The following is a 27557-nucleotide window of genomic DNA, read 5'->3' as shown; positions in this document are numbered from 1 at the left end:
GCTACAGTGGCAGTGGAGCATTGTTGGAAAATCTGAAGGAGCCAGTTGGGGATAGATTATCTTGGGCAAAATCTCTACAGGTAATCCTCATTTTACAACCGTTTATTTGTGACCTTTCAAAGTTGTGACGGCACTCAAAAAAGTGACACTGTTGATCTTCACACTTACAACCACGGCATGATTGCAATTTAGGGTGCTTGACAGCTGGCATGTATTTACAAGAGTTGCAGCAGCATCCTGGGGTTGTGTGTGCTTACCTTTTGTGACTTTCCCAGCCAGCCAGTCAATGGGAGAAGCCGGATTCACTTAACAACTGAGGCAAAAAAGGTCAACATTTGCAGTTACTCGCTTAGTGACCAACTGCTTTGCAGTGAAAGTTCTAATCCAATTGTAGTAAGCCAAGGACTACCTGTCTCTATAGTCACAAGAGCTGACCCTGATTTCAGGGCACAATAATCAAACATTAAATTAGCCAGCTTCTCATAAGTAAAGTCAATGTGGAAGCTTCAAGAAATCACATACTGCAATAATTTCACATTGTGCTTTATGATCACAGGGGATTTGATTAACAATTACAAGTGGAATTGACCACCTGATGTAAGACCAGCACAGTCGTTAAGATGTTTCAATTTATGACTACTGGCTTAATATTGTCAGTAAGCGAGGGTTACCTGTATATACTTACTTAAAACTTTAAACATTTATATAGATGCCAATCTTAAAACAACTTATAGCCAATAAAACAATATAAAAGCAAACAGCAAAAAAAAAAGTGCCTCAGCCTCACTTCTCTAAGTGAGCACCCATTTTAAAGGCTCTGGAAGGATAAAAGAAGCAGAGGCAATCAGATCTTGGAGACTGTGTTCCATAGGGCAGACTCTGAAACAGAAATGGCAGCTTCTGAGGATCCTCAAGATGGCAATATTTAAGAGAAGGGACAACCCTATTGTTCCAGTGGAACAGGAAAATAGCAATAGCACTTAAGACTTACATACCACTCTATAGTGCTTTAGAGCACCCTCTGAGTAATTTACAACATCAGACAGATATCCTCAGGGAAAGTTAGTCCTGCAGATATATAGTCCTGCACATCAAGTGCTTTAACATGAATCAGTTCGCAATTCTTGACTAAAGTTCTGCCTGCATTCCATGTTTTTATAACGTTTCATATCATAGTGGATCCGTTTACATGAATTAAAGACACTTCAGTCACTAAAGGCATCTCCTCCACATGGGTCCTTTTATGGGAAGTAAGTTGATTGCTCCACATGAAATTCTTTCCACACAACATGCATGCATATTTTTTCTCCCCCGTGTGGATTCTTTCATGACAAATAAGAGTCCTGTTTTCAGAAAAACTCTTTCCACATTCCATACATTTATAAGGTTTCAACCCTGTGTGGATCTTTTTATGGGAATTTAGGTGACTTTTCAACCTGAAGCTCTTCCCACACTCTGTGCACTGATATAGTTTCTTCCCTGTGTGGATACTAATGTGGTAAGTAAGAGAGCTGCTTGTACTAAAGCTCTTCCCACATTGATTGCATATATAAGGTTTGAATCCTGAGTGGATTCTTCTATGGCAAGTAAGGGAACTGCTTCGACTGAAGCTCTTTCCACAGTCCACACATTTATACGGTTTCTCTCCTGTGTGGACTCTTTTATGGGAGGTAAGGGAACCACTATGACTGAAGCTCTTTCCACACTCCAGACATTTATAGGGTTTCTCTCCTGTGTGAATCCTCCTATGAGACATCAGGTGGCCACGGCCATGAAAGGTCTTTCCACAGTCCGCGCATGTATAAGGTTTTTCCCCTGAATGGATCCTTTTGTGGGAAGTAAGGACACTGCTCTTGCTGAAGCTCTTCCCACACTCCATGCATTGAAAGGGTTTCTCTCCCGTATGGATCCTTTTATGGGAAGTCAGGTAACAGCTTTTGCTGAAGTTTTTCCCACACTCTATGCATTTATATGGCTTCTCTCCTGTATGGATCCTTCTATGAGAAGTAAGGGAACTGTTCAAACTGAAGCATTTCCCACAATCTATGCATTTGTAGGGTTTCTCTCCTGTGTGCATCCTTCTGTGGGCAGTAAGGACGCTGCTTTTGCTAAAGCTCTTCCCACACTCAATGCATTCATAGGGTTTCTCTCCTGTATGGATCCTTTTATGATAATTAATAGAACTATTCGAACTGAAGCTTTTTCCACAGTCCATGCACTTATATGGTTTTTCCCCTGTATGGATCCTTTTATGGGAAGTAAGGTCACTGCTTTGTATGAAGCTCTTCCCACACTCTAGGCATTCATAGGGTTTTTCTCCCCTATGGATCCTTTCATGATAAGTAAGGGAACTGTTTGAACCGAATCCTTTTCCACAGTCTGTGCATTTATAAGGCTTTTTCCCTGAATGGATCTTCTTACGGTAGTTAAGATTACTAGTACATCGAAAGTTGTTTCCAGAGTCCACACATTTATAAGGTTTCTCTCCTGTATGGATAATTTTATGAGGAATAATGTCACTGTTATTGCTGAGGTGGTAATTACTGAAATTGGGTTTTGCTTGGTATATTTCCCCACTTCCTTTATTGTTTCCCATCCCATTTTCCTTAGAAATATTTGGAGTCAGGAGATAATCCATTTCCATATATTCAAGAGTGGAGTTTTCTCTCCAGTTGTAGCACTGGTTTTCCTCATTTTGCCTTCTTCCAAAAGTATCAGTGGATGTCTCTTCTTTTATTTCAATCTTGATTACTTCTGGCACCACACTTGGCTCTTGGTAATCTTCATTCTCCTGATCATCAACTGTTTGATGAGGAAAAGAACAATTAGAAAATCCGATTAGAAAAGCAAGAAATTAAGGATGTCACCAGGGATCAAGTCTCATTATTTGCAGAACCTCTTTCAATACTTCTAATGCAACAAACATACAACTTGTTGTTCCCAGCCTGCATCTGCAGAGAAAGCAATAGGAAAATGACAGCATGATTGTTATTACTTCTTTAAAAATTGCATATATGATGGAATGTTCATCTGGAAAACAGGTTGTTTTGGTAACCCAGATCTTTCACAGAAAAAAGTTCAGATCAAGACACTGCGTAGTCCCAAGCTGGACTAAGAAGGGGGGAAGAGGTTCAGGGTCTCTAGAATTTCTCAGGATATACCGGTATCTAGTAAGTGACTAGGCTATAGCTTTTGTTTGGCAAGATTCTATTAGGTGTAAGCAAATAAACAATTCAATTGGGATTTGACCATGTCATCTCGACTTGGTCCGACAACATAGTTGGTCATGTTTCATTCTTGTCAGTGAACAGCAACTTTAAAAAAAGGACACACAAATTAAATAACAAGCAATGCAGTGTTCTGCAGCCCAGGTCTTGACATCATGATGTGGTGTATGAACTTGTGTCACGTGCTGTAGCTTAGTTGCATCCAATGCCACAATATACATATTATGGCAATCATTTTAACAAGATCTGCACGAATCTCCTAAACTGTAAATAAACTGTCTAGTGCAGTGATGGCTAACCTTTTTGCCATCGTGTGCCAAAAGTGGGGGTATCACGGGGGTATCACGTGTGTGTGCGCCCACACCCATAATCCAATGCGCCCCCTCCCACATGCGCGCGTGACACCCCCCCTCACGCTTCCCCCACTTTTAGCACGTGATGGCACGGTGGGTCCGGTAGGCCCATTTTTTCACTGTCCCCAGGCTCCAGAGGCTTTCTTGGAGCCTGGGGAGGGCAAAAACAGCCTCCCCCCCCCCAAGAGGCCCTTTAGAGGCCGGAAATGGCCTGTTTCCCAACTTGCGGTGGGCCCAGATGGCCAGCATGCATGCGCACTGGAGCTGAGCTAGGGCAACACTAGCGTGCCCACAGATATGGCTCCGTGTGCCACCTGTTCGCCATCACGGGTCTAGTGACTCCTCGCTTTGGCTTTAGGTAAGGAACCCTTACCTAAAGAGGCCACAATCCCACATGTCTCCAACATGACTTCTCGGTGCGAGGCTTTTTCATTAGGATCCAGCAGCAACCACTCTTCACTGGTGAAATATATGGCTACCTCGTCAAAGGACACAGGACTCTGAAAGAGAAAGAATCCCTATGAGCAGACTCAGTCAGCGCATTTTGGGTCTCAGTTGTCAACGTTTCAACTGACGAACCCAACCAAAGCAGCCACAGTCGAGAGGATCCAAGTTCTTAATGCAAAACTTTATTAAGTATATCATTTTGGCATTAATGAGGGAAAAACCAGATCTAGCATGCAAACCAGATCACATGCAAACCTATATAATCAAAGTATAGGATTCTCCCTCCCCCCAATTAGTGCAGATCACATTGTTCAATTGAGTCTCATTGTATTGTTATAAGAAAAAGTTTTGGGGTTTGGCAAACACCTGCTGAAGTGTCCTTGCCTTTCACACTCATCTTCTTGATGTCTGGAGCCTACATTCCATCTCCCACTTCTAGTGGTGGGTTCCTCCCGGTTCCACCGAGCCGGTAGCGGTGACAATATGACATCACCGAACTGGTTCTGCCCCCCCGACCGCCCCCTGCCGTGTTATTCTTACCTTTTATTTGGCCCCACCCCCAATCTATTGCTGCCTCCTGAGTCCCAGCTGATGGTTAGAGGGAAAAAAACTGTTTAAACTCTTGCCGCCGGGCTTTAAAGGGCTGCCCTACAGCTGATCAGTGTTAAAAGAAAACAAATGAGTAGACCAGTGCCTGCAAAAATAAATGGGTAGACCAATGCCTGCAAAAATAAATGGGTAGACCAGTGCCTGCAAAAATACATGAGTAGACCGGTGCCTGCAAAAATAAATGGGTAGACCAGTGCCTGCAAAAATAAATGGGTAGATCAGTACAGCTCTTCAAGCAGTTAAAAGCCTTGTAGACCAGTACCTCTGCTAAATCCTAAATAATTGTCACATGACCATCAAGCCACACCCACAAAATAAGCCATACCCACAGAACCGGTAGTAAAAAAAATTAGAATCCACCCCTGCCCACTTCCCTCCCCCTGGTTCATTAGCAAGCTGAGAAGCAATAATGGTTGCAACAGCAAAAGCGCGCTTCGAATCTTGACAGCAATATGTTGTGCTGAGACCTCAAATGAAAATGGAGGTCTTCCACTGCTTCCCCAAATTAGCCCCCGATTTTTTCTCTCCTACCTGAGGTGGAGGTTCAGCTGCTCTTTCAGCTTCACCAACACAAGGAGATGATCCAGTGAACAATCGTGACTCCATTTCGGTCCCTGGGAAGGAAAGAGATAAGCAGGAAAAAGATTAACTCTATCTCTTTTGGTCTGAAGGCACAAGATGGTCTGGCAGGGATATGCATTAGAATTTAATCTAAATTATTAAGAAAGGTCAAAGACAGGTTGCTCCTTTCCCTGTCTCTCAGGACAAAGAAAAATATGTTGGGATGAAGGAGTAAGAATACCACCAAAGTGATCCCCAGAAGAACCAGTCTTCTGCAAATGGGGACTCATGGGAAGGTAGTGTATGGACTGAAGGAGGGACTTCCTTCATGGGACTTAAGCCTTCTAGCTTAAAGTAGGAGAATTAAGTCTTTCTTGTTGAGTCACCTTCTAGTAACTCTAACAATTAGACACGAGAGAAGATACGCAGAATTAAGAAAAACTGGAACATCTCTCAAAAACCTCCAGCCATGCCGAAACAGCATCACCTGGTGAACCATCCTGGTGTTTACCTTCCTGCTTGGAGATAGCCCTGCAACACCACGGATCTTTCTGAACCACCATTTCCTCAGGATAATAAGTACCCACTTCCAGGAAAGACCTTGGAACCTGAAAAATACAGGCAAGGAAGAGGAGTTAAGAACGGGATAGAACTGAACCTGGATTTTAATTTTGTGCCCACAATATTGCAAGACTTGTGTGTCTATTATTGAGGACAATAGAAGTAATGGTCTACATATGTCCTCTGGGAGAACACAGGAACAATTCCTTTAATGGAATTCTCTAAACATTTTCTTGTATTACTAATCCCAACAACACTCTTAGGCAGATAATTAAGAATTCAAGCAGATTAAAATCCATCTATTTTTCCTAAGAGGAGTGTCTCTCACCCAGGGCCGGATTTTCCTATAGGCTAACTAGGCTTCAGCCTAGGGCCTCAAGATCAAGAGGGGCCTACACAGTGGTGGGATTCTGGGGGCGGGGGGGGGGAGCCAGCAATTTAACAAAGGGTTCAGTGTTTTTTTTTGTAATTTTATTGGCCCACAGAGCTTCAGCAGAGGCTAATTGGCCTCCCGGCTCTCAGCTGATTTGTCTGGGCTGTTTTGCTCAGGGCTCTTCTGCTTCCTTGCAAAGAAACGAAACTGAAACTGCTTTGCTGTTGCTGCAAGGTTGGAAAATTAGGCAGGCAGAATTATTTTCTTTTTCCTCACCAAAAAAGGTAGTGCAAACAATGGGACATTTAGGGAAAAAGAGGAGAGTTCAGGATTTTAAAACACAAAAGAAAAAAAGCTCTATTTAACTAGGGAATTGTAATAATTGAGATACTATTAATTGTATATTGTGTTGAAAGCAGAAATGGTTAAGTTGTGGTTTGGAGGAATATATGGGGGAAATTATTTGGTTTCTTATTATTGGTAAATATAATTAATTGATTTGTAAGAAATTGGATTGCATGGAAATAATTGGAATATTCATGTTCATATTGATTAATATACAAAAAAGGTAGTTATATAACTAATTGATTTATATTAAATTGTTGAATTTATATTAAACAACTAATATTACATAATTAACCAATGTGAGGATGGATATAAAAATAGATGACAATGGGAAGGGGTATAATATAGAATAGAAGGGAAAAATTGAATTTGATTAAGATTAGAGATGAGGATGAGGGTAATATTGGTTTTTTACAAAAATAGATGAGGAATAAATATGGCAAAAAGGAAATATAGAAATTGTAAATTTAATTGAAATGACTAAACACTGTTTAAATTTATGAACCGGCCAAATACTCTGTTCAAAGAAAATACATTGTATGTTTGTATGTGTGTTTCTAATTATTGTTATTTATTCATATTTGTTCTCTTTTATTCTTTAAAGTTTAACAATTCATTCTTTATCTTAATATCTTTATATTTGTTTGGGGTTGGCTTTCTTCCCTTTCATCTTTTTTATTGTACAGCAATCTTTCTCCTCAAACCTACCACCTCTCTCTTTTCTTTCCTTCTTACTTTCTCTTCCTCCCCCTCTTCTTCTCCTCCCTACTTCCTCTTCCTTTCTCCTTCTCCTCCTCTCTTCCTCCCTCTCTTACCCTCACTCCTACTCTAATTTCCCTTCCCTTCCTTCATCCCTCTCTATTGCTGTATCCTTTTATGCATATGGACTACTCAGAGGGCTGAAAAAGTTATTTCTGACTGGTCCTCGCACTTTTGACCAGTCCTCGAACTTACGACTGTCCTCACATTTTACATTTTTGCCCTATCTTGTCACCATGGTGAAGAGAAGCAGTTGTGAAATGAGTGACATGGTTGTTAAGAATGCTACAATGGGCATAAATGATGACCAGTCATAAGTGCGAAGACCGGTCAAAAGTGCGAGGACCTGTCAGAAATCACTTTTTTCAGCCCTCTGGGTAGTCCTTTTGTGCATATGGACTACTCAGAGGGCTAAAAAAATTATTTTTGACTGGTCCTCGCACTTTTGACCAGTCCTCGAACTTACAACTGTCCTCACATTTTACGTTTTTGCCCTATCTTGTCACCATGGTGAAGAGAAGCAGTTGTGAAATGAGTAACATGGTTGTTAAGAAAGCTGCACGGGCATAAATGTGAGGATGGTCATAAGTGTGAGGACCGGTCAAAAGTGCGAGGCCCAGTCAGAAATGACTTTTTTCAGCCCTCTGAGTAGTCCCTATGCACATAGCCACGCTCACCTGGTCACATGACAAGCTACCCACGCCTACACAGTCATGTGACCAGCTAGCCACGCCCACCCAGTCACATGATTGCCAAGCCACACACCCCCCAACTAAGCCACGCCCACAGAACCTGTTGTTAAAAAAATTGAATCCCACCACTGGTGAAAGGGCCTCATAAGTGGAATAGCCTAGGGCCTCTTTTCATCTAAATCCGGCCCTGCTCTCACCTGGCACCTTCCCTGTTCCCCCTCTTCCGCTTGGCTTAGCAGGAAACCTTCGGCCAGGGCCACCGCCTGGCAACTGGTCTCTGCTTGGCATTCCCGTACCCAGCGCTGCATCTCCCTGGGCAGGACGGCCAGAAACTGCTCCAAGATCACCCGGTCCAATATCTGAGCCTTGGTGTGCTTTTCTGGCTGCAACCATCCCCAGCAAAAGCGGTGAAGGCGGCTGCAAAGCTCTCGTGGTCCTTCAGCCTCCTGAAAGGGGCTGTTCCTGAAGCACCAATGTTGCATCTCAGAACTAAGAGCTTCCTCCAGGATCTTCTGTTGGGCTCCTGTCCAGACTTCCCCACAGTTCCCAAACTGAGCAACAGAAGGGCTTTTTCCTACTCTCTCCCAGGCTGGCTGGTTTGCATCCATTTCCAGTCTTCTGTGACAGGAATATACAAGGGCCTTGAAATCTTCTGGATCTCCAAAGGACTTTTCAGACCTGGGATCTGAATGAGTTGCACAGCGAGGCCAGGAGAAGTTTTTCAAGCCATTCAGCCCTCAAATGGTCTCCAACTATTACATCTAAATTGAAAAAGAAAAACTCAGGTGATTACACAGAACATTCTCATTGAGAAACTGGTCATTTAATCTAAATCAGAGCAACTGACTTTGGAGTGGAGCAAAGCTGATGTTTTATTAATTGATTTTGGTGCAGGCTACACCTCAGAAGAACCGGGAAGAATGTATTTGAAATATAATTGGCTTGGAAAGGCTTAAAATTAAAATGGGAAAGAAATGAATCTCTAGGACCTAAACCCTAACAATAACCAATAAACCCCACAATAACCAATCAGACAACAAAAAAAACAAGAAAGGAAATGGAGAGAAGGAAGGTGAACTTAAGTATAAAACACCAGTAGGGAGCAAATGGAAGGTCAGCCATAAAGCACTTAGATGCCTATATACTACTGCTCAAAGTAATGGGGAACAAATGAGGTGAACTTGAAATCCAATACATGAGAACAGGTACCATGTTGCCATTACGGAAACTTGGCGGGATAGAACTCATGATTAGAACTACAACTAGAAGGATATAAATTGTTTTAAAAAAAACCCAGAACCAACAAATAGGAATGAAAATTGCATTGTATGTGAGGAATCACTCTACCTCTACAGAAATACACAACACTAAGGATGAAAGCATCTTGAATACATTCTGGAGAAAATTAGAGGAAAAAGAAATAACATTATGACAGACACTTAAACATGAGCCAGGCGTGTGTGGCCACAGCCAAAAAAGCTAATAAAATCCTTGATTGTGTAAACAAAGGCATAGAATCAAAATCACATGAAGTATTAGTATTGCTTATAAAGCCTTAGTAAGGCCACAGGTGGAATACTGTATCCAGTTTTGGTCACCACAATAAAGTTGTTGAGACTTTGGAAAAAGTGCAAAGAAGAGCAACTAAGATTATTAGTTGCCTGCAGTAATAGGCAGTAATTAGCTCAACAGTAGTAACTGTGAGGTGGATCTAGGTGTTAAGTGTGGATCACCACTTATGAACTAGCAGTGTGCTGCAGCTACTGAAAAAGCAAATATAGTTCTAGTCTGCATCACCAGAGGGATAGCATCAAGATAAAAGGAAGTCAAAGTACTGCACTGACTTAATGAGATCTCACTTTGAATACGGAGTCCAGTTCTGGTTGCCACAATACAAAAAATTATGCTGAGACCTAGAAAGAGTTCAGATAATAGCAATTGACAAGGGGTCTGCATAAAGGTGGGGGGAGGGTATGATAACTGTCTTTCAGTGCATGAGGAGCTGCTACAGAGAAGGGGTGGACTTATTCTCCAAAACTCCTGTGGATAGGACAAGAAGCAATGGATGGGAGCTTGTTAAACAGAGATTCAACCTGGAACTAAGCAGACATTTCCTGAAAGTGAGAACCATTAATCAATGGAATAGCTTGCTTCCTGGAGTTGTGGGTACTTCAGCACAGGAGGTTTTCAAGAAAAGATTGGATAATTATTTGTCGGAGTTGATATAAGGTCTCCTGCCATTGGGCAGGGAGTTGGATTAGAAGACCTTCAAGGTCCCTTCCAGACCTGTGAGTCTATTCTATTCTTAAGAGATGTTTTAGCACAGCGGCAATGAACCTCCTCTCTCCCTCAGCCTCTCTCCGCCCCCGCCCCCCCCCCCGTTGGAGACCAATCCTAATTTTGGGGAGGGTCTTCCGCGGAGGTGTAGCTGAGCTCCACTAACAGAAAAAAATTACAGCACCGCCAACGTTTACATTTGAGGCACAGAATTGGTCCTTTTCACACAACCCCCTCCTCCCCCCCCCAAAAAAAAAGCTTGAAATGGGACCGTTTGCAGAGAATGGAGGAGTGCCAGGCAGGAAAGCCCCTTTCCCGGATTCTTTTTTCGCTACAAATCTGTGAAGCAAAATATATGAACAAGTGGTGCTTTAAGCTTCCTCCCCCTTCCCCAGCAACTCTTCGCCTCCCTCCCTCCCCTCCCTCCCTTCTCAGTGCGGTATATCTTATAATGCACAGCCAGGAGCAAGAATGGGGGGGGGGAGGTTCTCCCTCTCCTTACCAGGCTCGAAATTCGGAGTCCAGCAAATCTTTTTGGGGAACCCGGGGGTCCCCCTCTTCACCACTGGCTCCGGAAGAGTTTGCTTCCTCTCTTCCCTGCAAGAAACGGTCGAGGATGCTCTGCCGAGGGGTGGAAAGGGGGCAATTTCCCCCCACCTCCCCGTGGGAAGCCCCCTTGCCCGCTCCCCAAGATTCTGGGGGCAACTCACTGCCGGTTCTCCTTAGCCAGGCAGACGCCAGTGCATGCGCAGTGGCGCTCGGTGAGTCGGCAGAGATGGCAAGCGACCGGCCCTCTAGCGGTGAGATCGTGTAACGACCTGAAAAGCTGCGCGGGCCAATGTCTGCTTGGTCCTCCCGCCTCTTTTTGAGACGGTGGCATTTCCGATGGCATTCATTCATGCGGGGAGGCGTTGCACGAAAGGGTTGAATAGTTAGCACCAGTGTAGCTTGGTGCTCCGTTCTTCCCAGGGAACCATCTAGATTCTAGTCCAACCCCTGCTCACTACATGGATGTATAGAGTAGAGTAGAATGCAACAGAACAGTAACTTTGTTACTTTGAATGTATGCTAATTGGCATATATTAAAATGAAATTTCGATGCATACAGCTTTCAAAGGGTCACCATCTCCAATATGCATGACAAAATAAATAAATACAAAATTATGTATATGCCCACATATGACACAAACAACACAGGCATTTGCCCTATGGCTCTACCATCTGGTTGAAGACTCTTGCAAGAGACCTCCGTGTTTCAAGTGGTGGGCTGTTCCCTTGCCCTGCAGCCTTTTCTGCTCAGGAAATTTTTCCTGACAACCTGCCTGCAAGCTTCCTTGGTCTTTTCATCTAATGGTCTTTGTCCTGCAGAGAGAATTGGTCCCCTTTTGATCTGTGGGACACATTTTCTCTGTCCCATTTGTGTGCCAAATGCCACCTATAGGTGCAGAGAGATCGACCTCAGCCAAGAGGTGTCGCGTAGAAGCCACCTGGACATCACAGGCTGGATCTCATACAATTTTGGGCATCATCGGCTAGAAGTATGGGATTTTCACATCTCAGCAATCGTTGCCACTCCTAAGCTTTGCTTCTATCAAAACCCACCTGCCTCCTCTTCAGGACACCCTGGCTGCAGACAATTTGGGTAGCTTCTGCTCCAAAGGCTTCCCCCGCAAGAGGAAGACTTTGCCCAGAGACAGATGACAAGGCAGAAGGGAAGATTCCCATTAGTGTTTTCTCCAAAGTACCCTCCCTGGCCAGACCCCCACCCACCCAATTCTACTTCTGAGATTGGAAGCATCTGGGTGTCTCCTCTCTTGGGGGGAGCATCCATGGGCTGTGTTAAGGTCGCCTGTTCCTACTGGTGCGGGCACTGTCCAGGGTCCCTAGAAGGGGATAAGGAGCCCCAATCAGTTAAGGAGGGAGTGGTGGGAGACCATTGATATTGGTGGGGTGGGTAGGAGACTGAAATCCCTAGGGGAGATGTTGGAGAAAAGGCTGCAGGGCAAGGGAGGTGGGGGCATGTGAGACTCCTCCCCTTCTGGCCACACCCCTCCCAGTGCACTTTCCTCAGTGGGAAAAAGTGATCCTGAGAGGGGTGGGAGGAGCCTCTTTGTTGGCTGGGGGGATGCGAAAAAGGCATCCCCTGAGGGAAGCGCCATCCTCAGGGGTCTTTGAAGCTCCTCAGGGACGGATCCTGTTCCTCCTTTCTCTCAGACTCCGAATTACGCCTCCCTCTGGGCCTCTCTTCTGCCTCAAGCCCTGCTCCACTCACAAGGTGTCCTGCCAAGAGTACCTTTCTAGCCCCCCTTGAGGATCTTTGGGGCCCATAACCTCCACAGGCTTTAAAGTGTCCCTGATTTAGGCAAGCCAGACAAAAGCCCCCAACTCAAAAGAAGGGCCACAGCTGAAGGAACGTTCCCGCATTTTATAGGCTACGTCTCTCGTTTGCTTCTTTCATAGATAAACCTACCATGCTAATGCTTTTCTCATGGTTTTCAATGCATCATTATGCAACGTAAAACTGAGTCAGATCTGAACTCATTCCATCCCCTTCTAACACTTTCTAACATTTTATTCCACTCTCCCCCCTCCCCCCTCCCCCCTGATAAATTCACTTACATATTCATCTGGTTTCTTCATTTTGCTTTATTGTTCAATGTGTATAAAGTAGGGCATCATTTACCTTGTTTCCAATAATTTATTAACATTTCAAAATGAGAAAGGTTGTTAATAATTAGGAAATATGTTTTTAAGAAACCTGTATTAAGATAAAAAGTACAAATTCACAATCATGCTAGTAACAGTTTTCTCCAAAACCATAGCAATCTGACATGTCAAGTATGATTGATCTTTCTGATGAACTTGATATCACAAAATGAAATAGAAAATATGGTAATGATTAATCTGAGAAACTGAACAATGAATAACTTAAATCAAGAAATTTAAGAACTTTTTAAAAAAAATTGCACATAGGGTACACTGTTGGATCAATAAAACCATTTTGTCAAGCCTCCAAGTAATGTGTTCTGAAAAATTAAGTCCAAGACATCTATCTTACTTTTCAAATCCATTTATTAGGAACACATTAAATTGGCATGGACTCTGTGGGTCCTTTCTTGAGAAGCATCCTGTTTTCACAAAAACCCATTCCGTACATTTCTATTTCCCTCCTGTGTAGCTCCTCTTATGGGAACTAAGGTGACTTAGTTGCACTGGTGCAATTTCTTCTGTGTGTGGGTATTAATGTGGTAAGGGACTGGCTTGTACTCAAACTCTTCCCAGATTCATTGCATACATGATTCTTCTTTTGTGTGGATCCTGTTATGGGAAGTAAGGCAACGCTTATCACAGAAACCCTTCCCACATTCCAGGCATTTATAAGGTTTCTCTCCTGTGTGGGTCCTTTTATGGTAAATCAGATAGCCACTTGCAGCGAAGGTCCTTCCACAGTCTGTGCACTTATAAGGTTTTTCCCCTGTATGCATCCGGTTATGGAAACTAAATTGACTGCTTTGGCTGAAACTCTTCCCACACTCTAGACATTTATAAGGCTTCTCTCCTGTGTGGATTCTTTCATGACAAGTAAGAGAACTCTTTATAGCGAAGCTCTTTCCGCACTCCATGCATTTATAGGGTTTCTCTCCCTTGTGGAGCCGTTTATGGAAGTTCAGGTAACTGCTGGTTTTGTAGCTCTTTCCACACTGCAAGCATTTATAGGGTTTTTCCCCTGTGTGGACCCGTTTATGGGAAGTAAGGCCACTGCTTTGGCTGAAGCCCTTCCCACAGTCTAGGCATTTATAGGGTTTTTCTCCTGTGTGGATCCGTTTATGAGAAGTAAGAGCACTCTTTACCCTGAAGCCCTTCCCACACTCCATGCATTTATAGGGTTTCTCTCCTGTATGGATCCGTTTATGAGAAGCAAGGGAACTGCTTGTCCTGAAGGGTTTTCCACATTCTGTGCATTTATAAGGTTTTTCACCTGAATGGATCCTTTTGTGTGATGTCAGTTGATTCGTATTTCTGTAGCTCTTTCCACACTCTATACACTTACAGGGTTTCTCGCCTGTATGAATCCTTTGATGGGAAGCAAGGCTACCACTTTGCCTAAAGCTCTTCCCACACTCTATGCATTTAAAGGGTTTCTCTCCCGCATGGATCAATTTATGCTTAGTAAAGTAACTGCTTGTACTGAAGGTTTTTCCACAGTCTACACATTTATAGGGTTTTTCTCCAGTATGCATCCTTTTATGGTAAGTAAGGGAATTCTTCATACTGAAACTTTTTCCACAGTCTACACATTTATAGGGTTTTTCCCCTGAATGGAACCTTCTATGGCATATCAGGTAACTACTAGTGCTGAAGCTCTTCCCACATTCTATGCATTTAAAGGGTTTTTCTCCAGTATGCATCCTTTTATGGTAAATAAGGGAATTCTTCCTACTGAACCTTTTCCCACAGTCTACACATTTATAGGGTTTTTCCTCTGAATGGATCCTTCTATGGTCTATCAGGTCACTACTAATTCTGAAGCTCTTCCCACATTCTATGCATTTAAAGGGTTTTTCACTATGTATCCTTTTATGGGAAGTAAGGGAACCCTTCCTACTGAACCTTTGTCCACAATCCACACATTTATAGGGTTTTTCCCCTGAATGGATCCTTCTATGGCATATCAGGTAACTACTAGTTGTGAAGCTCTTCCCACACTCTATGCATTTAAAGGGTTTTTCTCCTGTATGTATCCTTTTATGGGAAGTAAGGGAGCTCTTCCTACTGAACCTTTTCCCACAGTCTACACATTTATAGGGTTTTTCCCCTGAATGGATCCTTCTATGGCGTATCAGGTCACTACTAATTCTGAAGTTCTTCCCACATTCTATGCATTTAAAGGGTTTTTCACTATGTACCCTTTTATGGGAAGTAAGGGAACCCTTCCTACTGAACCTTTTTCCACAGTCTACACATTTATAGGGTTTTTCCCCTGAATGGATCCTTCTATGGCGTATCAGGTCACCACTAATTCTGAAACTCTTCCCACATTCTATGCATTTAAAGGGTTTTTCTCCAGTATGTATCCTTTTGTGGGAGGTTAGATAAATGTTGTCCCTGAAGCTCTTTCCACACTCTAGGCACTTATAGGGTGTTTCTGTGGTGTGGATCTTTTTATGAGAAGTTAAATTACCTTTCCACCCAACACTTTTTCCACAGTCCATAGCATTGTAGGGTTTCTCCCTTGCCTGGATCATTTTATGTAAAGTAAGATTATTACTGCTGAAGCTGTTTCCAATTTTGCAGTTGTTACTAAAATTGGGGTTTGCTTTGAATCTTTTTCTACTTTGACATTTCCCCGTATTTTCTTTGGAATCATGTTGGGTCAGGAAGTGATTCATTTCCACACATTCACGAATAGATTTTTCTCTCCAATTGTGCTTCTTTTCACGTTTCCTCCTTCCCCGCTTATTTGTAGATGTCTCCTCAGGAATTTCAGTTTTGATTATTTGCAATGGCATTAAATTTGACTCTTGGTCATTTTCCTTCTGCGCATCAAATGCTTCTGGGGGAAGAAAAATAAATTACAATAATGTACAATGTACGATTTGCTGTCCCAATGCATAGATTTATCTAATACTGGCCATCTGCAGGGAAAGCAATGAGGGAAATTACAACTTGCAACAAAATACCTTATGCCAGGCCCGGCAGACTTGAAATTCAGGGCTTAGAAAATTTAGAATTACGCTGCCTTTGAGGACTTCCGGCGGTGACGTCAACGTGTATGGAGTTAGAGAACGGAGCTCCGCTCTTGAAAGTCCAAAATTCCCATCTAGGAAGCCGCTGTAGGCACTATTGATCTTGTAGAGATCGATAGAAAAAGGGGGAACTTCCAAGGGCCTCAGGGGGGAAAGTAACCAACCCGAAGGTTCAGGAACAACCTCCTAATTCCAGAAGAGAAAAAACCAACCATCTCGGCTCCCCGGAGCGTTGCAATCGCACAGCAGGAGGGCGAAGATTAAACAGAAAAGATCGCAACTGTATCTAAATTGACTTGAAAGCAGATTGAAATGCAACGCGGAAAGCACAGCTACAGAGAGAAAGCAGAAATTGGCAGACAGCGAAGTTGACACCCTGAAGAGACGGCTGAACAGCAGCCAGAAAAGCGGCGAACGTAAGACGACAAGGGTGGAAGAAGAGCTGACAGGCGGTGACTGTGCGAAAAAGAGAAGCTGCTTGGAACGAGAGATTCCCAAGGATTTATGTGAAGCGATTTTGGACTAGACCCTAAATTTGGATATAACAGTGAAGAAGGACTTTCTTTAGGCTGGAGAAGCAAGTTACACAGCAGAACCAGAGACCAACCAGCAGAAGGGCAACAGATCGCTGAGAGAGTCGGAAGCCATTAATAGCTGCAAGTGAAAGTGCGAATGAGCGAGAGCGGTACATCGGACTGACAGCGAAGAAACAGTGTTTGGACTAAATATCAGAGGCTACCAAATTGGACTTAATTTTTGGATACTGTGAACAATCAACATTGAAAACCTGAACTTTGGACAATTGAAATTCTTGGCTTTTTGGACATTTGAAAGAGAGAGACACCAAAACTAAGACTTTGAATATACAAAAACTCTAGATACAAGAATTTCTACACGTAAGACTGAAAGGGAACTTTATATTAAGAGCAAACTAACTTTATATCTATACTTGACTAAGATTTGTTAAAATATAAATATTGATTAATACTTTTTATTGGTGAGATAATTGATAAATTGACAACTATTTATATGAATGAGTAATTGAATGATCAATTGAAATAAATAACTTTAAGTAAATACTAACCTAAAAATACTAAATATTTAATCATATATTTACATTAGTGATATTTAAGTGAATAGATTTTAGTAGCCTACTACCACCAATAGCCTCCCACCGGCCGGTACGCTCCCATAGAGAGGGGCTCCTCCGGGTGCCGTCAGCCAAATAATGTCGACTGGCGGCCCCCAGGGGGAGAGCCTTCTCTGTGGGGGCACCTACTATCTGGAACGAGCTCCCCCCAGAGATATGGAGGATCCCGGATCTGCACACCTTCCGCCGCGCCTTAAAGACCTTATTATTTCACCAGGCGGGCCCGGCCTAATTTTCTCTCTCTTTCATAAAAGATTGTCAATTTTTAAATATCTTTTAGTATCTTATATATTCAATTTTAAAATTGGTTTTAAACAGTTCAGGGTTTTAAATTTGTCGGAGCCAAAACTATTTAATTTGATTTTATTCTACTTTTAAATTTTGTATGGATGTGTTTTTATTGTCTGGCTGTGCACCGCCCTGAGTCCTTCGGGAGTAGGGCGGTATAGAAATCGAAATAATAAACAAATAAACAGATAAACAAATAAATAAATAAATATATTCAGACCTGACAGCCTGACCATTATATTGTATTGATATATAAACTATTAATTATTATATTGTATTGATACACAAACTATTAATTATTAATTGATTGTTATACTAAGATTTAATGAAGTGCTAGAATTCTAAGCTTTTCCCTCGACCTCCTTCATCATATATATTCCTCCCCACCCCCTTGGGTATATATTTAACTGCCTAATTAACTATTCAATTGCCAGAGTTCTAAGGACACGTACAGAGGTAACTTACAACCAGATAAGATCAATCAGTTTTTAAGGACCTATATAACATAGAAGCTAGACACCATTACTGAGAATAATACTTTTATAGACAGTAAGGTTGAAATAAAATAAGAACATTTTAGTGTATGAGAATTTGGGAGATCCTGCAAAAAAGAATTAAGATGACAAGCACTGGCACAACCACCATAACCAAAACAAGCAAGAAAATAATTCCAAATCAAATCTCCCAAACAGCATCTCCGGCACAACAAAGAACCATAGAAACTATGCTTGGATTGGAAAAAGAAAAGTCAGTCTCCATTTCCAGTAGGCAGAATATCCAGTCAGTGCTGGCAATGATACAGGAAGCCATGAGCAAGACCCAAGAAACGATTGCCAACAACCATGAGGAGACCAGAAGAAACCATGATGACCTGAAATCTGATGTGGGAGACATAAATGATAAGATAAAAAAAAATGGATGACAAGATTGAAAAAATTCAACAGAACATTGCCAAAAATGAACAAAGAATTGAAAAGACAGAAATGAAGATGGAACAGACGGTTAAGAAAGTGGAAATGCTGGAACAACAACAGATGGCAACTAATCGGGAGCTCGAAGACTCACTCACCTATCTGGAAATGGAAAAGGCATCATTTTATCTAAGGTTCCAGAATATAGTAGAAACTAAGGAGGAAGACTTGGGAGAGACAATGACAGAGATCATAGCTGAAGCAACACAGAGAGACAAAGACAATATACGAAGGGACATAGATGAGGTGTACAGAGTGCATACCAATTATGCACGCAGGAACAAACTACCAAAAGAAGTCCATATTCGATTTACGAAGAAAACGACAAAAGAAGAGATATACAGAAAAATGAGAGAGGATGCAATCTTTTACAAAGGGAAAGAAATAATAACACCGAAACAAATCCCAAGACGTGTCAGAGACCAGAGGAAAACTTACAACTTCCTCACAACACAACTAAATAAACATAAGGTGATGTTCCGCTGGCTACTACCAGAGGGTACCTTAATTTCATGGCAGGACAAGAAATTCAAAATAGATAGACTGGAAGGAGCTCAAGGATTTTTCGATCAACATTTTGTCCCCGAAGAAGATCAAGAATCCAGAATGGAAATGGAAAATAAGAGCCAAGAGGAGGAATCAATAGAAGAAGCGAAAGATGAACAGGAAGAGAAGAGAAGATTGAAAAGAGAAAGAGAAGAGAGGGAAGGAGCAAGAGGGAAAACACAAAGAATAACAAGAAACATCAAGAAAGTAAAGACAACAAGTAGATAGGAAGAAAAATGGAACAGGAAATAAAGATGATTTCGATCAACATCAATGGATTAAACGCCCCAGCTAAAAGAACTCGGACACTTACCAAACTACAAAAATTAGGAATGGACATTATAAACTTACAGGAGGTCCACATTAAAAAACAACACCAACAGATATTAGAAAACACAAAACTAGGGAACCTTTACACTTCACTGGCAGACCAGAAAAAAAGAGGCATTGCAATTTATATTAGGAAACATCTAAAAATAAAACAGATATACGCAGACGGAGAGGGAAGAGTTTTAATGGTTGAAATACAAACGGAATCCAAGACAATACTATTAATCTCAATTTATGCACCAAATGAGAATCAACGCACTTTCTTCCAAAGCATACATGACAGAGTAAAAGACTTAGACTATGAAAACATTTGCATTATAGGTGACTTCAATGCAATTTCAGATATGGAAAAAGACTATTGTAGTACCAGGAAAAATAAAACCAAGAAAAAAACCCTTCCAGACACTCTCAAGGAAATGGCACAGGAATTCTGCTCCAAGATGCGTGGAGGGAAATAAATAAAGATAAAAAACAATACACTTTCTACTCCAATCCACACTTATCTTGGTCCAGAATAGACATGGCCTGGATGTCAACAGATTTTAGGAAAGACTTAGAAGAAATAGAAATAATGACAAACACATGGGCAGACCATAATCCGATAAAAGTAATCTGGAAAGGATATCAGAAGAAAAAGAGATGGATGATGAATACCGAAATTCTAAAAAGTAATGAATATGCACAAATGATAGAAAAGGAAACGGGAATATTTTTTGAGATTAACACCAAAGAACAAAAACTTCCCTCCAAAATTTATGGGACATGGCGAAAGCTTACATAAGAGGCTTAATGATATTGTACCTGGCGAAAAAAAACAAAGTAAAACAACAGGAAAAAGATAACTTACTGAAGGAACTCAAGAAGTATGAATTTGAGCTACAGAATGAACCTCTAAATAAGAAGATTAAAGGAAAAATAAATTTGGCCAAACATAAAATAAACTTGATCACACAAACAGAAATTGCGAGGAAAATCAAACTTGTAAAGCAAAACCACTTCGAATACGCAAATAAGACAGGGCGATGGCTGGCATACAAATTGAAGCAAGAAAAAGAGAGAAGGACAATCCATGAATTACAGGATGATACAGGAGAGATACACTATAGGAACAAAGACAAAAAAGAAATAGCAAAAACTTTCTTCCAGAAACTTTATGAACAAGAAGAATCTCCAGAAGAGGATATCAAACAATACCTTAATGAAGTTGATATTCAAGAACTAGAAGAATCACATAGGGATCTTCTGGACAGGCAGATTACGATGACAGAACTGATAGAAGCGAGGAAGAAACTAAAAGTAAATAAAACCCCAGGACCGGATGGGAAACCCGCAGAGTTCTATATGTCTTGACAGCATCCAATAGACAAATCCTACTCGGAGTATTCAATGACGCACTTCTGGAAGCTACGATTCCTGATTCCTGGACAGAGGCCATCATAACATTGATACCAAAAGAAGAGACAGACCATACCCATATCAAAAACTATAGACCGATATCGCTTTTAAACGTGGGTTACAAATTATTTACATCAATAATTACAGAAAGAATCAAGAAAATAATCAGCAAATATATCCACCCGGACGAGAACTGTTTTATCCCAAAGAGACAGATAAAGAACAATTTGAGACAAATAATGGACATATTAGAATATTACGAAACAAATTTTGACAAACAAATGGCCTTAATCTTTTTAGATGCACAGGCGGCCTTCGATAACCTAAATTGGAAATTCCTTACGTTACAATTAGAAGCTATGAAATTCGGCATTAAATTTACTAATATGATAAAGAAAATCTATTCTTCCCAAACAGCAAAAATAACAATAGTGACCTGACAGAACAATTTCAAATAACAAAAGGAGTAAGACAAGGGTGCCTTCTATCTCCTCTACTATTTATACTAACATTGGAAATTCTCTTAAGGGAAATTCGAAGAGATAAGGAAATACAAGGTCTTAAAATCAGGAGGGAGGAATACAAACTCCAAGCCTTTGCCGACGATATTGTACTTATCACAGAACAACCAATAATAACGGGCACTAAAATATTAGACAAAATAGAGAAATACGGGAAAGTAGCGGGACTAAAATTATTAAACGAAAGACAAAGATATTAACGAAGAACCTTACTAACCAGCAAGAAAAAGAATTAGAGGACACAGTAGGTATACAAACTACAAAGAAGATAAAATACCTAGGAATATGGCTCACCAATAAAAGTACATCAATTAGAGAAGACAACTATGATAAACTCACAGGACAAATCAAAAAGGATCTAGAAACCTGGAAAAAATTACAATTATCTCTATTGGGAAAAATTGCTTCAATCAAAATGAATGTCCTTCCCAGAATGTTATACCTATTCCAAGTGATCCCAATAAAACCGGGGAAGAATTTCTTCAAAGATTTTAACAAATTAATAGCGGACTATATCTGGCAAGGCAAGAAAGCAAGAATTAAAATCAAATATCTACAAGACTCAAAAGAAAGAGGAGGACTTGCGCTACCGGATTGGGAAATATATTATAAAGCATCAACATTGATCTGGACCAAGGAATGAATGGAGCTAAAAAACAAAAGATTGCTAAATTTAGAAGGATTTGATCTACAGCGAGGGTAGCATGCATTCTTGTGGGAGGGCACTGATAAACAACACGGATACTTTCAGAGACATACTGTCAGGCAGGCACTATATCACACATGGCAGGGTATCAAAAAAGCTCATTATTACAAAATTCTGGAATGGTTATCATGGAGGCCCAGATTTACCCAAATGCCATGGATAGCACCAAAATGAAAACTTATAAGGATCTACTAAACAACCAAGGAGAGCTAAGAACGAGGCAAGAATTGCAGGAGATGGGTACAGTCATCGATTGGTGGCCCTACTTACAAATAAAATCAAGATATCAGAAAGATTTGACCCAATTTGAATTCCAAAAAGGCCAAAATGAACTAGACAAAATTCTACAAGAACCACAAGACAAATTAATAAAAAAAGTTTATAACTATCTACGAGCATACAAATTAGAAGAGGAGGTAGTGAAAGACAACATGTTAACCTGGGCAAAGAACTTCGGCCATAACATCGAATTAGATAAATGGGAAAAATTATGGACAATAAACTACAAATTGACAATGTCTGTACCCTATAAAGAAAACCTGCTCAAAATGTTTTATAGGTGGCATCTTCCCCCGGCCAGGTTGGCAAGAATGTTCCCCAACACATCTCCAACATGCTGGAAATGTAAGCTACACAAAGGAACCTACTATCACACATGGTGGACTTGCCCAAAGGCAAAACAATACTGGTAAATGATCAAAACACAAATAGAACAAATAGAAATGAAACCAGAAACCTTCGTATTAGGCATTATATCTGGACAATATGAAAAGGAAATAAAGTACCTAATAATCCATATAACAACGGCAGCACGTATAACTTTTGCACAAAATTGGAAGAGTAATGACATACCGAGTAAAGACAGAGTAATTAGTAAAATCATGGAATGTGAAGAAATGGATAGACTCACTAAGGAACTTCAAGATAAAGAGGAACACGATTACTATTTAGTATGGGACAAGTGGTACAAGTGGTTGGAAGAAAGAAAAAAGAAAAAATAGGACCAGGAGGTAGCCAGTGGAACCCAAGATAGATATAGAAATACAAACTACCCAATGTAGGCCAATAGTGACTTAAAAAAAAAAACTAGACATAATGTAAAAGAAGAGTCAAATATACAAAGAATTATATAGCAGACAACTGTTGCGATAACGTTGACATGATTATACCTGACTTCTTTTTTTTGTTTACGTGTTTTGTATGTCTTGTTATTACTTGTTTTGTTTTGTTTGTATTTTTAAATAAATTAAAAAAAATTAAAAAAAAAAAAAGAACTACGCCGCCTTCGGTATGATCTAAGTGTAGCTCATAAAATTATCTGCTACAATGTCCTACCTGTCAATAACTACTTCAGCTTCAACCACAACAATACAGAGCACACACTAGATACAAACTTAAAAGTGAACTTCTCCAAACTCGATTGTAGAAACTTATGACTTCAGCAACAGAGTGATCAATGTCTGGAATGCACTACAGGATTCTGTGGTTTCATCCCCAAACCCCCCAAATTTTAATTTAACTGTCCACTGTTGACCTCACCCCATTCCTAAGAAGTCTGCAACGGGCGTGCATAAGAGCACCAGTGTGCCTACCATTCTGTCTTAATGTTCCCTTTATTTGTATTCATTTTATGTATTCAATTCATGCTTATACTTATATATATAATCTAATATGTATTGACAAATAATTTTTTTTAAAAAAATGACAGTATGAATATTAGTTACTAACTTAAAAGACTAGCATGGCTGATCATCTAACTCTCATTCTTGGCAGTTAAAAGGTTAAAGCAAAAACACGTCTTGACATCAGGACGTAGCACACAAATTGTCTCAACTATGACACACCCAACTTGCGTTCAATAAGACAACATATATCATTGCAACAAAGCAATACAAAATATGTTGCTGAGTAGGACAACTACAACAGGCAAAAACAGCCTCTCCCTGAACATCTTCCCAATCACTCTGCAGTAATGACCCAGGGCCCAAGGATGACCACAAGACTGAATGTCAACCCTTGCTGGTCGCCACACTTTTTTCTAAGTGAAACTGTGCTACTTAGAAGACCATGAAGGGGGACTGGAATTAATGTAAGAGGAAAAAAGAAGAGATGAAATCATTTTTAATAAGTTACGTATAGATCTAAGTTGTAAATAAAGAATCTAGTGATAGCTTGCTCTGACTTAAATTGTCCTCCAGAGGAACCCTTACCTAAAGAGGCCAAGATCCTAGATGTTTCCAACATGACTTCTTCATGCAGGGCTTTCTGGCTGGGATCAAGCAGCAACCACTCTTCACTATTGAAATGGATGGCCACCTCCCCAAAGGACACAGCACCCTAAAGAAGGAAGGAGCCCTGTGAGCAGACTCAATAGAATTTGCAAGATCTCCTTCAATCTGCAAAACCTAAGAGCACAAAGTGAAATTTCTTGGACATTTCCCTAGTTGGACTCAACATAGTATATGATAAACAGGGCAGCATTCACATCACTTTACGTGAAGACCTGGCTTTTCCAGCAGGCCTGGGGCCGTTGATCTCGTTCTTGTGATCTGGCAAGATCCGGCCATGAATGGCGTGAATGAGTTTTTAATGTTTTTAATTTTCAAATGTTTTTTATAATGATTTTTTAAAAATATATTGTGAGACGCCCTGAGTCTTCGGAGAGGGGTGGCATATAAATTGAATTAATTAAATTAAATTAAACTAAATCACTTTGATTGACTCTGCTGACCTTCAATGTCAGCAACCTTCCTTGATCAAGTGGCATAGTGTGCCTTAGACACACCATCTACCAGTGGCCCCAATATTCCATCATGTTTGCAAGAGATTCTGTGGGATTTCTGTCTGACATAGTAACCTAATGGTCTTTGTGGTTCTTTGAACGGTCAACCTTGCTCACTCTCATGAACTTTCATGAAAATGCTAGGAAGGCACTTCCAGCCATCAAAATGCAATTCATCAAGAGAGAAAGAGAAGAGAGAATATAACTTTGTCACTTTGAATGTATGCTAATCGGTATACATCAAAATGAAATTTTGTTGTATACAGCCCTCAAGGTTCTCCACCTCTAATAATTAAATACAAAATTATGCATATACCCACATATATGACACGAAGAAACAACAGTTTAGTTTGGATGTATACATGGCGAGAGAAACAAATCTTTGAAGTTTACCAGACGGATGGCATAGGGAACAAAGCTGTTACAGAATCTGTTAGTACTGCTAGAAATACTTTGAAACCGCCTTCCAGAGAGGAGCAACAAAACAGAATGTTAAGAGTGTGTGTGTGTTTGTGGTCTCTAACAATATTTTGAGCTCAAAACCCCTAACGCTTATAAGCAGTATACTGAATGACAGGAAGCGAGCCTCCTATAATCTCAGCTGTCCTCACCACTCTGTATGGACTTTCTCTGTAAGGCACTGCAGACACCAAAACAAACAGTGAACTAGTTTGTTAAAACGCTTCCATCCTGCCTCTGTAAAAAGTGGCCAGGGATAGAAGGAGAAACATGCGCTCTTCTCATCCAACGAAAGAAATGCAGATATTGGTTTGCACTCTTCACTAACGTTGATGTGTGGAGAGAACAGTTCAGATTCTTTGTTAACTGCATCCCCAAAACTTAATACTGTTGACCATGTCTACAGCTGCATCCTTGATACAGAGTGGAGTATGACCAGTACGGATGTTTCTAAAATCTACGATGATCTCCTTCATTTTATTAACAGTTCTGCTTCTCCTGTTTTTATCCCTTTCACCAAAGATAGGAAAACAAGATTATACTTACCATAAAGTAGATTTAGCCTAACTATTCATGTCTCCTGTCTGCTTTACTAGGGATAGGCAACATGAAGTGCCATGTGGTATTTTTTGAAACCAGAATTATATAACCTGTCAGGGTAAAGATTTAAGACCTGACCAGCTGCTATAATGATGTAATGCTGGGAATGAGTCAGTAAGGCTTTTTGGCTGATATCACTTTAAGAGCCTGTAATAAGACGACGCCCTGTTGGGGCATATCTCTCTCTCCGTGTGTGCTTCTGTGCTGTAATTTACCTATTGCTATTTGTTTGAAGTCTGACTAAAGAATGTGTATGTATATATTCCTTGTAGATAAAACCACTATTTAAATACAAACCTCTGTTTGGTGTATTTACTTCTGGGTTGTCTTACATAGTCACACTGTGCGCACTCTGACATAAATTCCATACATCTCCAAAACTTAGATGAGAGGTGGGCCTAGTTTGACTGATCATAAATTTAAATTTATAATTTTCTTGCTGTGTGCTTTGCTCAAGAATAGCATATCATATGTTGAATCCTCAAAGAAGACTAGAGGTCTCCTACTGTTCCCCCATATTAGCTGTTCCTTCCTACCTGAGTTGGAAATCCAGCAACTCTTTCAGCTTCACCAATAGAAGGAGATGATTCAATGAACAACGGTGACTCCATTTTGTCCACTGGGAAGGAGAGAGACAGGATGGAAACAGGAAAGGATAACTTCATCTTTTTAGCCTGAAGACACAAATTAAGATTTCTTCCTGTCATGCCCAGGAAACCTCCATTTCTCTCTCTTCTACACTCTGCCTATCATAGGGTCCATCATGGGAGCCAAGAATAAACTCACCACATGCTGAAGAACAAACCTGTTACATTGTTCTCCTAACCTTTTGGAACAACACGTGGAAGTTTATACTCTTGGCAACCAAAGCATTTGCTCAATCACTGTAAATTCTTCCCCCCTCTCTACAGTTTGAAACCAGAGAAATTAGTGATATTCTAGCAACCCAGGAAACATGCTCACAAGGATAGGTGGTGTTGGAAATGGCCCAGCAGGGATCTGTGTAGGAATTTAGTCAAAATTATCTCTTTAGGAATGGCAAAAACAGATAAATCTCTCAGGATGGAGGAGGAGCCAGAATGCAACTCAAGGTGTTCCCTACAAGAGTTGGTCTTCTGGGAAAGGCCAACCATAGGCTTGCTCTGAAGGGAGGGAATTACTTTGTGCGCCTTAAATCTTCTAGCTTGAAGAGGGAGTTCGATCTTTCTTATTGGGCCACTTTCTACTAAGTCCAATGACTAAGACACGAGAAGACACAGAGAATTAAGGATAACTAGACTCTTTCTAGAAAGTCTCCAATCCAGTGGAACAGTCTGCCCTTACCTAGTGAGGTATCCTGACCTTGACTTTTATCCTTGGGGATCCCTCTGAAAGAAAAATCAGTAGAAATATTTGTGAGATCCACCCAATTCCTCCCCATTCCTGGAAGAACCTCAGAACCTGAAATATAAGCGGAGAAGAGCAGTTAAGAGGACAGGACAAAAGAGGATCTGGATTTTATTTTCTGCCCACAAAACCCTTCTGTCCATCAGTGGCGATGGATGAGACCCAATGGGAGAATCGCTCCAAACGACCGACTCTTTCCAAGAACGCAGGAACAATTTCGTTAATGAGTTTCTCTAAATATCTACTCGCATTCTTAACCTCCAAAACTCCATCAGGGAGAAATGGAAGACTTCAAGCAGGTGAAGATCCCTTCAGATTCCACAAAAGAAGCTTCTCTGACCTGGAGGTCTTCCTGCTTCTCCTCTTCTCTGCCAGGCTCAGAAGGGACCTTCCAGCCACTGGCACCGCTGGCTCTCCAAAGATCCTTCCAGTCTTCCGGGAATCTGAAGGAGATGTGAGCAGGGGGTTCTTT

The 27557-nt window shown here is 40.9% G+C and overlaps 1 protein-coding gene across 1 annotated transcript; it reads right to left on the bottom strand.

Moving 5' to 3' along the window:
- Positions 1 to 527: 527 nt before the first annotated feature.
- LOC117660203 (uncharacterized) lies at positions 528 to 27557 on the bottom strand. The gene is made up of 11 exons (XM_087885393.1): positions 27426 to 27557; positions 27023 to 27139; positions 26236 to 26318; positions 24069 to 24195; positions 13500 to 15758; positions 12064 to 12087; positions 8125 to 8666; positions 5709 to 5805; positions 5168 to 5250; positions 3954 to 4080; positions 528 to 2802 (listed from the first exon to the last, which is right to left on the bottom strand). Exons 2-11 carry the CDS (start codon positions 27117 to 27119, stop codon positions 1166 to 1168), a joined length of 5076 nt encoding a protein of 1691 aa, XP_087741519.1. The 5' UTR covers positions 27120 to 27139; positions 27426 to 27557; the 3' UTR covers positions 528 to 1165.

Source organism: Pantherophis guttatus, chromosome 2, assembly GCF_059756535.1.
Source record: "Pantherophis guttatus breed Tessera chromosome 2, ASM5975653v1, whole genome shotgun sequence".
NCBI classification, from domain to species: domain Eukaryota; kingdom Metazoa; phylum Chordata; class Lepidosauria; order Squamata; family Colubridae; genus Pantherophis; species Pantherophis guttatus.
The sequence above is the reverse complement of the archived record's forward strand: the minus strand, read 5'-3'. Positions and strand labels throughout refer to the sequence as shown.